This window comes from Dromaius novaehollandiae, chromosome 8 (assembly GCF_036370855.1).
Source record: "Dromaius novaehollandiae isolate bDroNov1 chromosome 8, bDroNov1.hap1, whole genome shotgun sequence".
Taxonomy (NCBI): Eukaryota; Metazoa; Chordata; class Aves; order Casuariiformes; family Dromaiidae; genus Dromaius; species Dromaius novaehollandiae.
Genome location: NC_088105.1, coordinates 8,197,500 through 8,210,780, shown reverse-complemented (window position 1 = coordinate 8,210,780; position 13,281 = coordinate 8,197,500). Strand labels below are relative to the sequence as shown.

At 42.2% G+C, this 13,281-nt stretch overlaps 1 protein-coding gene across 1 annotated transcript; it reads left to right on the top strand.

Moving 5' to 3' along the window:
• Positions 1–237: 237 nt before the first annotated feature.
• TSEN15 (tRNA splicing endonuclease subunit 15) lies at positions 238–12,500 on the top strand. The gene is made up of 4 exons (XM_026101103.2): positions 238–458; positions 1,272–1,353; positions 2,601–2,736; positions 12,055–12,500. Exons 1-4 carry the CDS (start codon positions 324–326, stop codon positions 12,257–12,259), a joined length of 558 nt encoding a protein of 185 aa, XP_025956888.2. The 5' UTR covers positions 238–323; the 3' UTR covers positions 12,260–12,500.
• The last annotated feature ends 781 nt before the right edge of the window (positions 12,501–13,281 follow it).

Below are 13,281 nucleotides of genomic sequence, written 5' to 3'. Positions count from 1 at the left end.
TCCTGCTCTGCTGGGTCTTCACACCAGACAGGGCAGCGACTAGTCCTGGTTTCTAGACTACCTCCTCCTCCTGCTCGTGGTATTTATTTTAAAGCCTCTAGTTTCCTTGTGAAATAAGATGTTGCAGTAGAAAATGGGCTACGAAAGGACCGACCGTGATAAGATATATCCTCCTGGCAGCAAATAGGGCCAATAGCAAATAGAGTTTCAGCTCCGAGGGGAACGGGGTGGAGGCGGAACTGGAGCGGCGCGGCAGCTGGAGGGGGGAACCGCTCAGCCGCGAGGCGCTGCCCGGAGCGAAGTCGCGTTACACCGGGGAGCGCATGGAGCCGGAGGCCGGCCCGGTGGCCGGGGGTAGCGGCCCGGAGCGGGGCGCCTCCGCAGGCGGGCAGGATGCGAGAGGAGGCGGGGGTTGGGCGGGGGGCGCTGGCGGCAACTGGATGGTGGCTCACCCCACGGTAGGCCTGCGGGGGCGGCGGAGCTCCGCGGCCGGTAATGGCCGGCTCGCGGGGGAAGGGCGGCCGTTAGGGCCCGCGCGCGCTGAGGGGGGGAGGGGGCGACCGTTAGGGGCCCGCGCGCTGAGGGGGGGAGGGGGCGGGGGCGGCCGTTAGGGCCCGCGCGCGCTGAGGGGGGGAGCGGCCGTTAGGGGCCCGCGCGCTGAGGGGGGGAGCGGCCGTTAGGGGCCCGCGCGCTGAGGGGGGGAGCGGCCGTTAGGGCCCGCGCGCGCTGAGGGGGGGAGCGGCCGTTAGGGGCCCGCGCGCTGAGGGGGGAGGGGGAGCGGCTGTGTTAATATGAGCAGTTACTGTAACGTGCCGCTTGGAGCTCGGGCCTGCTGAGGGGGCTCGTCCTGCAGCCGGTGGGGCTGGTGGGGTTGCCGGGGAATACCGGCTTTACTAGGGGCTGAGGCTGTAAATGCTGAAATTGCGGTGGGGAAGATGCGAGTATCTTAAACTTCTAATTCGTATTAATTTTTAGTATAGTGAAAATATGGTTCTGTTTTGCTGTCATCTTATGTTGACGTACTACAGCAAAAATAGGTAGACGTTCTCCACAAAGCCAGTTCTGTTCCAGAAACAGTTATGATTCCTTTTTTTTTTCTCTTCTTTCTTTCTTTCGGCCAAGATAAGGGGATGTTGAAAAGAGACCTTTTACAATATTGTTAGAAAACAAAATCATTTGTTAGTCCTTTAAACTGGCTTCTTGGTTTGGTCTGTGGATTTTTCATACAACTTAAGCTTTCTTTGACCACTGCTATATATTTTGGGTTTCAGTTCACAGAGATGATGTCCCTTGATATATCTGACAGTGCTCAAATCTATGCTGCGTTCCTAGTTTACCTGGACCTCTTAGAAGGTAATTCACTGAAGTGACTGAATAGACATCTCAACAAATGTATTGGTGATCTTAGGTATTAGGGTATTAAAGTTTGTGTACCAGCAAGATCTATCCTAGAAAAGACTTTGGCATTCTTTTTGAAACTTAGTGTAGTGATGGTTACCTAAGAAACAGGTGGTATTTTGTCACTGAGGACTTCCATCATGTGCCTGCTTAGAGTCTCTACCAAGATTGGGGCCCATTTCAGCTGGCAATCATAATTAGAGATGTAAATGTTCCAGCAAGAGGAGTAAGGGGAGGAGGAAGGATGCAGAAAGGGGAATTTATTAATTCTGTAGTTGTGCTGGTAATAGAATCCTCTTTTCTAGATTAATGTTTAAGTTACTGCATTACTAGGATTCCCACTTAGCAGATGGCTGATATGTGCCAGCCTAATTAGGATGCCGTTTTCTTGAAAGGGGAAGTGTGCCTATAGGAAAGAAGACAATTTTGAAATCTGGTGGCAATAATTATGACAAACATAGTGTAGTCTTCTAGCGTATTACAGTAGTGGAATGAAGAGAGTTATGTGATGCATAAATCTCTGTCTGCAATGCTCCCAAACAGGCTTTATTGAGAAGGGACTGTACATAGGCAGGCAGCCAGCATAATAAAACTACTGCACTTTCTCTTGGAGGCTGGTGGTTCTCAAGGTCAGGGAATGGAGGAATTTTACAGACCAGAAAGCACTGTATCTGTTATCATTATTGTTATACCTCCACAGAAAATGGCTTAATAAGCCTTAAGACTCCTGTAGTTGGACAGCAAAAACTTTTAGCCACATCCCTTCAAGCAGAAGAGAAAAATTATGTAGCATTAGTTATCATGCTGTTAGCACCTGTTCCTTCACAGCTTAGGTAATGATAAATTTCAAACTTGGATTACAGTTTTATGGTACAGATGACTTCAAAACAAGATAAACACTTTTTGTCATCTTTTTCCGTATGTGAAACAAAGATTTGTGGGTCAGACCCCCATCTACCATCAGCCAGTGTAGCTTTGGAGTCAGACTACTGCTGATCCCCTAGGTTTCCTTAACAGGATTGTTTCTCTGAAGGAGAGCTCGGGAGTTGATTGGGGTAATTGTCTCTCACGGGAAATGCTCTGTGAGGAGAGGGATGGAAAGCAGAACCTAAAATGTTAAATTAAATTCCAAGCTTGGTGTATGAATGATAAAACTTGTGTTTTGTGTTCTGGTCCATCTCGTCGATGATGAACCTTTCTAGGGAGAAACTGGCATGAAGTCAAGTATGTTGGACTGGCAGAACTGCAGCTCATATGTTTACATGCACGTGAAAGAGAAGTGGACAGTCAACAAGTGGTGGTGCCAGTACCTGTGCACATATCATTAAGTCATGAGAGGTGAGGACATGATCAGTGTTTGGACTGAATTACCAGTAAGATAAAATGAAGAGTAGTCATATTTAACAGGCTGCTGATAACTTGATTGGGAGCTGGGGAGGGAATGGGAGGGAAACAAGGAAGAAATATCAGAGAGAAGCTGTATTTCAGCCTGTGAGCAGAGTTATTCTGGGCATTGTGAACATACATGTGAAGTTGATATTTCTTTAATTTTGTGAGCTGCATCAGTTCTCTGCTTCCTCCCTGGAAGTGGTAATTCTTAGATGTAAGTTTCCAAAAGCAACTGCCTCTCTTTGTTGATAAACGCCTCATATTGTTTAGAAGTAGCATGTGCTAAGATAAGAATGGATGTCAAAGTAGGTGTTTGAGAGACAAGGTTAGAATACAAGACCTTCACAGCTTACTCTTTAAACATTCTTGTGCTGAATTTTTATTGTCTGAGAAATCTGGTAATACTTTCTTATGTCTGTGGGCTTTAAAGTACCAAAAAGGAAAAGAAAAAAAAAAGTCCCCTCGGACCTGTCTAAGAATAAACATTTTTTTTCTTATTGTTGAATCTCAAGAATAAGCCTGGTGTGTTTGGTCTGTTGTGCTTTTTGCTTTTGAAGTATAATCTGGCTACTTGCAACCGGAAATTCCTCTTATTTACCCAGAATCTAATGTGTAACTGTCTCTTGAGCTATGATTTTGACTTGCATCTGTTCAAAAATGCCTTTTAGGTACTTACTTTCCTGGTGGCACATTCAAGACCAAACAATTCTCAACTGGAGAGAAACATAGCTATGGCTTTCTGATGTTATAAATATTTTCAGCTTAGAGAAATTCTGTTACAGTATTTTTACAGCATATTTTATCTGGCTATTGGAGTAGCCTCAAATATGCGGTATGATTTATTCTCTGATTGCCTCTGCCTTCTCTGTTACTGGTATCTGCCATTCCATACCTCTGAAGATTTGAACTATTTCAGCTATATCATATGGCAGTGCATTTTTTGATCTCATGTTCTTACTCTTACTCAGAACATATGTAAAGCCAGCCTTGAGAACATCTTGCTAGTGTTTGCTATATCCTCTTTCTCTGTTGGCAGCAGCCTGGCACAGTTGTAGATAGCTAATTAATTGCACTTAGCAGACTTTCGTGTGTGTGCGCACTCTGGGAATGCTATTTTAGACATGCTATGGCTTTTTTGCTTTTTCTTAGGTTTTAGAAATGACAGGTTTGTCTCTTACAAGCAGGTTTCCATCCTAATTCTGCTATGTGTTCTCCTGAGAGTGTATCTTCAGAAGCAATTCAGTTTTGAAGGAGGAGAAAATACCCTACTAGATACTGATGGATTCAAGTACTGTCTAGTTACTGAAAAATTTCCATTTGCAAATAGTGGTCAATCGTTCTCATGGGCTTGGTTTTACAGAGAAATATGGCGTGGTTTCTGCAACAGGAGCAAAGCTACTGAGCGAGGACCCGTAGGGTAAAATACTGAGTGTCATTCAGCCTCTCTGCAAGAAGTAGATCACTGCGTATGTGTGAAAGGAACATACATCCATACATAATTCACAATGTTGGGATTTGATCTGGGTTTTGGGTGGCGGAAGAAAGCAGCAAGGTAGGATATGGGATCTTTGAGAAATTACTCCTGTGTGCTGGGTTGTTGTGCTTGTTTAATGTAGTAAGTTTCCACCTGGACTGGAAAGTTTGATTCCTGGCATTGGGTTAATGCCAGCAAGTATGTTCTAACTGGTTTTTAATGACAGGGCGACATTGCACTGCATGTACGTCCTATCTTTCAGTGTTTCATTGGGGCTTTTCATTCGGAGCCTCTGAACTTGTTTGTACTGTGGTGATACTGTTTGCTCTGTTTCTGGCACCAGTGTGAATGGAATCCATTACTGGAAGGATGTGTGTTAGAGAAGCAAAGAGTGAATGCGTCACATTGATTAAAAGTACAGTTTGTGACTAGTTTTTGCTATAGACCAAACACATAGAGTATGTTGTCACTAAAATGAGCTGAATACAGGGCTATAGTGCCAGATGGGTGCTTCAAAGCCTTGTATGTACTTGATACCCTTAACTGTTGTCAGGCAGGAAGAGAGTATGTGCTTGTATTTGTGTTATTGAACGTGTTGTTTTTCAGGGCTCAGGAACTGGTGTCTTAAGCATCAGTAGTGAAATAATACAATGACTTTGGCTGGAGTCCTTTGTAACTCTAGGAGTCCATTTTGAACCGTGCGTATGCATGTGCATGCCCATGCTTGGAATTTCATTAGCAGGTCACTGCTGATCCAACCAGGCCTGGTCTATCATCATAGAGACTGGACAGCATCAACTCCTCAGCTCCTTTGTTGGAACAGGGCACAAAAAAGGGGCTACGGACAGTAACTGCAGCTTATAGTAACTGCAGCTCAAATTTATGTAGTGTAGAGTTAGGACATTAAAAATGCATTCTACAGAGAGAGTTGGAAGCACAGTACATTACATCACAGTATTGCTGCCTCTTTATTCTGACAGTGATGGATGTTTTGTTGTTGTGATTGTTGATAGCAGGAGTCTTGGACATACCTGGTGTTTTAAATGTCTTAAAGTCAAATTTCTCACTTGACTTCCCAGGTTATAGGTGGTCAGGAAGGCTTTTGTGCTTAGCCACTTTGCTGTTTTGTTCAAAACAATGTTTTGGTTTTTGTGTTACCTTCTTCTGTAAGGTAGAGGAAAAGGTATGAGTACAAATAAATGCTACTCACTTTTAACATTGAAACTTAAGCCTTCAGAAGGGGTCGGGAGGCTGGAAACGTTCCGTCCCCATTGCTGGATCTGGAAATTCTGTGCTAACTGCAAAAGCAGCTAGAAATTGGCAGCGTTTATTGGCAGCGTTTCCCTGCTTAACCAATAAGGCCAGGGTAGGGGCTGCTGGGGTGGTTTTCCTCTATGAGCCACTTCAGCAGGACCTGCCAAACTCTGCCTTCCCAGGTGTCTCATGAAGATTTCTCTTTGGCTGACACTCAGACAGCAGAGGAATGTGTCCCTAAAGACCATAATAAAATTGCTGTGGAAATCACCAGCAAGATACCTAATCAAATGGTAAATGTGAGTGTCGTTTGAAATAACAAAACCAAAACCCCTAGCTGCTCAGCGTTTTTTTTTTCTTTGGTTTTTTTTTTTTAGCCTATTCTAAGATTTCATCTTTTCCCATTTATGTATGACAGTTAACTATTTAAGGCAAAAGCTGTTCTGCTTGCAATCTCGGTGCCCACTTCTACAACTAGATGGAAACTGATCATCCTGCCTTGCCAGTGTAATGCTGCACAGTAATTCAGCACTCCTTTTGCCGGATCCTAAAATTATGAGATCTGGAGCAAGTGACTGCCAATGCAAATAATAGTCTTACACGGTCTGAAAAGTGATTTCATGCTGTGCGTATGTGCACTTAAAGTGAAGACTGCTGAATCTTCTGCCAGTAAAGACCTGGAGAATAAAATGCAGCTTCTTTCTGTCTTGGACCACTCTCCCAAACATATATAGCTGGTTGAAGTTCAGAGAACCTATTTTTTTGTACTCTGCTGTATGGAACACTAATTCATACTTGTTTATGCATCTGCAAGCGGAGTTCGTGGGTCCATTGACTGAGAGTTGTTTGCCGTTCATTCCTGCAGACAGAGTCTCAGTGCGCGCTGAGTAGCTAATGGTCAGTCCATGTCAGAATTGCAGTTCCCTGCATGGGATAAAGCAGTTAAATACAGGTAGTCCTGTTTCAGAGCTGGCAGAAATTATTTGCATAAACCAAACTCAGCAAGTGTATAAGAGTTTGTAATGTTGACACCTGGATTTTCTAGATAGTGTTAAAAGCCTTGTTTTTTTTTCAGTCCTAATGGAATTAGGCAGTGTCTGTTCTAGACAAGTAACATTGTCTAAGCAAAATGTCCATTGCTAATAAACCCTCAGATTAATTGATATTTCACAGTTCCATTTATTTCTTGTATGTAAGTGTGGGAGCTGAAGGTTGGTGAAATCGGTGGCACCAGGTTATGAAGACTGTAAAGTTTGTTTCAGCCTAGGAGGGAAAGGGTTATTTTGTTAAAATAGTAACTTAATTTTGGGAAAAAAATGTAAATATTTCATTTTAAAGCTAATAAGTGTCCTTAGAAACAAGTCTGAGGGTTGGAAGTGATTTCTCCTCTTCTAAATCTGCAGTTTGTGAAGTAGATCTTCCTCTAATCTGAAGTGGTTTTACTTGTAGATAGTACTTTAAATGCACTGGAAGTGTGACATGCTCTTATCTTGCTTCTCCTTTACAGTTTTGTCAGTAGCTCTTTCTGCTGTTAGCATTATTTGAGTTTAGTCATATAGTAAATCACGCAAGGAAAACATAATTAATGGTTTCTAAATACAAACTCTTTAGCAGTCGTTTAGAAGTGACTTTCCTCTTCCTGACCAGTGAGGCATGTGGTATTTTCTTTGTTGTGCATGTTTTGTTTTGTTTTGTTTTTTTGTTAATAACAAAATCTTGAGTTTCTTCTAGCATCCCATGTTGCTGTAGTTTAGAAACAAATCCCATGCAACAGGGTGTGTGCATTTCCCTTCCCACGCCCCCAACCCTTCCTCTTCCCTTGTATTTCAAGGCACAATCCAACTTTGGGGCAGGCAGCAATGCCTGGAGCAGTATTTGTTTTCCTGATGGTGAGCCTAGAAGACATGCTGTGCTGTTTTTGAAATGCTGGTTAAATTCAAGGTATTGTGCTTTATAAGAGGTTGCCTCTGCTTTGGTCCTCTCCATTATGGAACCGATCTGAACGAATCTGGTGCAATTGTACACTCCAATGCATGTAGAGTAATGGTTTCTGATGCAGTGGTACAGAGACCAACTCGTGTCAGTTCTCCAGCCCTGCCTTACATGGAGGGGATGGAGGCTGTTCAGGCTGGCAAAGCCTGCAATGAATTATTCATCCAGGTATAAAGGGCAGATTGAAAACCTTTTGGGTTTTATGGTAAGGAAGGCAGTAGTTCCGTTTAAGCTAAATGGAGCACTATACGACTTCCATAAAACTGCTCTGAGCTTTCAGTGTTTCCTTTGCTTCTCGGAGGTAGTTGGGTGGGATATACCATTGAAATACACTTTTGTTTGTCATGTAGTTTGCTGCTCATGATAGCTTTCCCTTATGATTGTTCTGTTCTCTTTAATTTTTGGACAATCAGTTGAAACCTCAAGTTACTGTCTAAAACCTAAAGTTCACCAGTCTTATAGCATTATTTTTTTTTTCCCACCCTCTGGACAGAAAGGGACAGTGTCTCACTCTGTTAGGAGCAAATCATTATATAATGTGTTATGAATTTCTGATGTATGTTGAAGGCCAATCTGATACAAAAGACTCTTGTTCATAAAAATTAAAATGGGGGAAAGGTTAAAAAACACCACACCTTGGGGGGGGGGAGTGGTTTTGTTCTTGTTGGATTTTGGTTTGTTTTTTAAGCTATTACTTTCAACAGTAATTGAAGAACACATAAGTTCCCAGTGGCCTTTCAGTTTGAATGCAGCAGTAATGGCAGGTGCAGAATGAGACTCATGGTGCTGCTACCTGGTAAAAAAAGGAGACTGGTAGAAAAGGAGCAACTCCAGTTGGATGTAGTTTGCAGGTACTTGGAAAGCCCTTCTAAGGTTCTCTGATGCAGAGGGCTTTAGAAATGCCAGCTCTTAAACCTGCTTACAGTTATATCAAGTTAATAACAGCGAACATGCAAAATCTACCAGTTTTAAATGGGTTTCTAAGCTATTTTGAAAACTGCAGTGTAGGAGCTACAAAAGAGGAAAATTATTATTTTCAGAATATATTTAGTCTTACTGTATTTGTAGGACTTCATTTTTTATCATGCTGGTGAAAGGCAAACTTTCCAGCGCTTGTGGTGCCTGCATTCCCTCAGCTTACCTATGTTATTTTTCTTTCACAGCACCTTTGTTCAAGACATACATTTCTGTGAAACCTAAAACCTCGGGACTCTCTTTTAACATTCAGTGGCTTTTCTTCATGAGGAGAGGGAGGGGATAGAAGGAAGAGGAGTGGCTGCAGGATATTTTAGCTCTGCAGACTTCCACCATGCATGCAGCAGCACACACGTTTGATTGTTCTGTGGGCTCTCTTGGAGCTCTAGCTGCTTTTTATTTTGTTACTGGACAGTCATTGGCATAAATCCCGTGAAGGTAGCATGTGTCCCCCATATCTGTCCCCAGTCTTCCGAGGCAGGCTAAACCTATGGATGCACAAGGCTCTTCTGGGCTCCAGGTACTAAGGTGATTGACTATTTTGTTGTACAGTGTCCTTCTGGATATGACAAGGTGAAACGGTACATTCTTCCAGCATGGGCTTTACTTGAGACTGTGTTCAAGACTTGCTAAGATCTTATTCAGACACTAGAGAACAGTATTAACTGTTTCAAACACAGCTGTAACAGTTTCTCAACTGCACTGTTTTCCCATGGTGAGTCTCTAAATTTTGCTTAACACTTGATGTCTAGTCAGTGGAGTGAAATTACAACATCATACTTGAATGCTTGTTGAAAAGGAGGAGCCAGGTGCTTGACACCAGGACTCACATGGAGTGCAGGCTGTTGGAGCGTGGCCTGTAAAGGCTTGTGCACCAAGCACAGAGTGATTGCAGCCCATTAGGTATCACTGGGAATGATGTTTGCAGAGTGTGTCTAACAAAGTTGGGACTGGTGAAGAAGAAAAGGCTGTTTAGGATGCTGATGAATGGAAGATACTGGTACTCTTGATGGAGTATGCCAGAGTACTGGGTGTATTGAGTGCCTCTGTTCCAAATAGTTCTAATATTTGTCAGTTTCAGAAGTATTAAATACACTTAAGCAAAAATCAACTTTTATAACTGAAATTATGTGCATGTACTAGCAGATTCACCAGTTGTTAGAGTAATTTGTCTGTTAGCATGAACTTAGTTGATAAATCCTCTCAATTGGTCAACTAGTTCTCTAGGGGGGAGATGTTACATGTGGGCTTTTAAGATTTCATGTTAATCACTGAGGCTGTTGTGTGAGCTGGGTAACGTAGAGGGCTCAATCTGTTGAGGTAAAGGCTTTTTGCCTTGTTTAGGAGGTCAAACAAATGCATTCCTTCAAATTTCAAAAGGCCAAGAATAGTTCTTCCTTTTTTTCATATAGAATATGTTAGATGCATCAAAAGGATTTAAAAAACCCCACACCTTTCAGAAACATTTCATTTTTCTATTCATGGCAGATAGCAAGTGTCGTGAAATCGGCACAAAGCCAGATGTTCTTCTCTGACTCCTTCTTTTAAATGTCCATTGCTGTAAAGAAACTTTGGGAACATGCTGTATGTGGAGGCTAACAGTGATGCCTTGAGGGGGAAGAGAGGAAATACAGGCGTCTGATACAGACTTCCTGAATTCCAAAGCTTATTCTTTTAAGATACCCTCCCACTAATCTGCAGATGTGCTGCATTGCATTATGGCTCGCTGTGGTATGCATGTATGAGAACTCTTCTTTTGGTGCTGCCTGCGTTAAGGAAAGGGCGAAGAGGAGAATCTTGCATTTACGATTTTAATTTTTTAAGGTGATAGCGGCTGATACTCTGTTTGTGGTGGATAGTGTTGGGCCCCAGGACAGAAGTGCTAGCAAATCATCCTGAAGCAAAGACGTGTCTTTGTGCTCTTTACATAAAGCCTTAATATCTCTGTTACATGAAATGACCAACTGACTAACCCTGCACTGTATTGTTTTGGCTTGCATTACGCGTGGGCCAGTAGTGAAAGCAAATGAGAAGACACTCCTGCATTTAGCCAAGCTGAATTATGAACAGTTCAGAACACAGATGGATAGTTAAGAGAGTCATGGGTTTAACAGCATAGGCTTTCCAGGCTGCTGCTTATTCTTTGCCACTTTCTATTTGGCTTTTATTAAGGGATCAAAGAGATTTGGAAGGGAAGATGATGTTTGAAGTTTGAAAACTGATGTGTTCAGAAAGAGCCTAATTTTCAGCTACAATGACCAACTTGAAAAATACGCATTTTCTAGTGCATGAGAACTCATGGGCACATGAAGCCAGGGGGAGACTTTTTCCCACTGCAGAGCTGACCTCTCTCCAGGGTGTAACCTGTCCCAGCAATCCCAGATGAACCCTATTGCACCAGACCTTTAAGCGAAGGAGAAGGCTCTCGGCGATAACGCCTGCTATAGGGAGTGTTACTGCTCTGTCCCTAGGCTGTGCACCTATTGCATTCCTTCAGTACTTGTCCCCCCTGTCAGAACTGTAATACAGGGACTCCAGGAAACAATGCTATCCTCTGCTCTGATCTAAAAAGTGACTGGCATATTATTCTTAAAACAAACTGAATGGGGAAAAATGGCATAACTTTGTCTTGAATTTTTAGGAGAGACATAATTTATGCTTGCTTTCTTCAAGTCACTAGTCTTTTGGCTTCTAGTCTGGATGGGAAGGTATAGAAAGCTGAATCTAGTTCTTGAGTCCTCCACAAACTTGCAGAGTGACCCTAACCAAGTAGAGCTGTCATGCAGAGACTGAAAGACTCATCTCTACAAATAGAATAAGTCTTAGTTGTTGTGTTGTCTAATTAAACATCATGTATGCATAAGATAATTTCTTTTTTTAATCTAATGAAAACAAGGGCATTAGAGTTTACCATACTATAATTATGGTAGTGGAAGGGTGGTCAAGACATATACACTAGTATACCTAAAGAAAGCCTGGAAGCATGTGCTGAGCCATTTCCAGCAGAGATTTATGCAACTGAGTATATTTTAAAGTAAAAGCAAGGTCCTTTGTTATTTAAGAACTTGTGTTTGTTGCTCTGGAAGTTATTGAGCATCACATTGAAATTGGCTTATAAGACTTTTGATTTTTACCAGATATTATACATTCCTCAGTGAAGACAAATTTGCAGAATAAAAATTGACTTTTTATTGGTAGTAATAATAATAATTTCCCTCCTCCAGCTTTTTAAATAGCAGTTGTGTTAAAGCCCAGTTAAAAGGCTCAGACATGAGATTCTACTACTCCTCCATCCTCCCAAGCTTTTCAGGAATTGCCTTTTGCTTTCTAGGGTAAACATGTTCTTCTCCAGGGACAGTATCAAAGATCAGAAAATAAAACCAACCTGTTTCTACTTTGTAGAAACATCTCTGAAATTAGAGAATCTACCTGACAGTAAGAACGTCAGTTTTCTGTTTTGCATGTTATCAGTATCAAAATCTACAAAAAATAAGCAATGGTGCACTTCTAGCTTTGTGCCGTGAGTACATGATTGTGGACTGGTTTCTAACTAATTTTTTTTTTTCTTCTAGGATAAGAGAAATCCTTCAGAAAGCATCTCTCCCGCAAGACAAACCCGACACCCCACAGTCAGTTACCCTGGCCATAGTTGAGTCGGATTCCACAGTAGTCTACTATAAAATGACTGATGGCTTTGTAATGCCAGATCCTCCTGACGATACTGAAGACGTGGACAATAAACAGTGGAGAAAGAAAAGAAAGAAGCTTTTCAAATGATTAAGACAAATAGACTTTTCTTGAACTGCTGTCCTCAAACTTAAACAAATCCAGGAACTTATGCATGTAAATAAGTAGTGCGATAAAGTCTCACTTCTGCATATCAAGCATCTGTTCATGGAGGAGAATGGAGGCTTGTGCAGATGCACAGAAATAAAATGCCATTTAAAATATTACATGGGTCACACTTTTGAGACAGATTGCTCCTGGCTAATAAATACACTTCTGAGAAGTTTCCAAAGCTAGACTCTCCTTTATACCTATTCAGTTACATAACAGAATAAACTCATCATTATCCATATTATACATATTTATTAAAGGTAAATCTTAAGGGTTTCTGGCAGGAGTACTGATACTGACTTAAGGGCTTTGTAGTTTACAGAGCCCCTTTGTTTTAACATTACAGAGAGGCTCATGCTACCTCCCAGTTTCCTTTGCCGAATACTAATCTTCTTGCCCCCAGTTTTTTGAGAAGAGGTTTTTTCACAAAAACACCCTACTGTAAATGTTTTTTTTCTGCAGAGGGAAAACTGACTACTGCAATACCAGAGACTACTAGAACAAATCCTAGACTGGTAAGAGGGTTTTGGAGTCCTTGCATCTGCATGAAGAAGGACCAGCCTCTGCTAGTAGGTTCAAGTGGAGGTAGGTTACGACTGGGTCAACGCTTCCGGGTTTAACTGATCCGGGGTGGTCTCACCCGCAGCTGAACGCACACCACGTTAAAGGTCAGGATCTGAAAACTCTACCAGGCTCCAACACAGTGTTGGAGGCTGGTCTAAGAAGTGAAGGTGCCTTGTGTTTGCATCACAGTGTAATGAAGTTGTCTACGTGACGCCCTGCCCTCTTTCTTAGGCTCCTGTGTGTAAGATTGCTTCCCTGTGCTTTTAGTGCTTCACTGTCACAATAGTGCTTAAAGCTCTCTGAAGAGGAGGGTAGCTGGGTGTGTTTTCTGTATCATTAAAGTACGTCACCTTTGAGGCTATGAGTGGGCACCTAGCCATTATCTGCTCAGCACAGTA

Excerpts from the sequence above, each read along its gene's own strand:
- TSEN15 (XM_026101103.2), top strand. The coding sequence starts at position 324 with ATGGAGCCGGAGGCCGGCCCGGTGGCCGGGGGTAGCGGCCCGGAGCGG. Across the intron at positions 1,354-2,600 it reads TTACCTGGACCTCTTAGAAG|GGAGAAACTGGCATGAAGTC; the intron begins GTAATTCACTGA and ends GAACCTTTCTAG. Across the intron at positions 2,737-12,054 it reads ATATCATTAAGTCATGAGAG|GATAAGAGAAATCCTTCAGA; the intron begins GTGAGGACATGA and ends TTTTTCTTCTAG.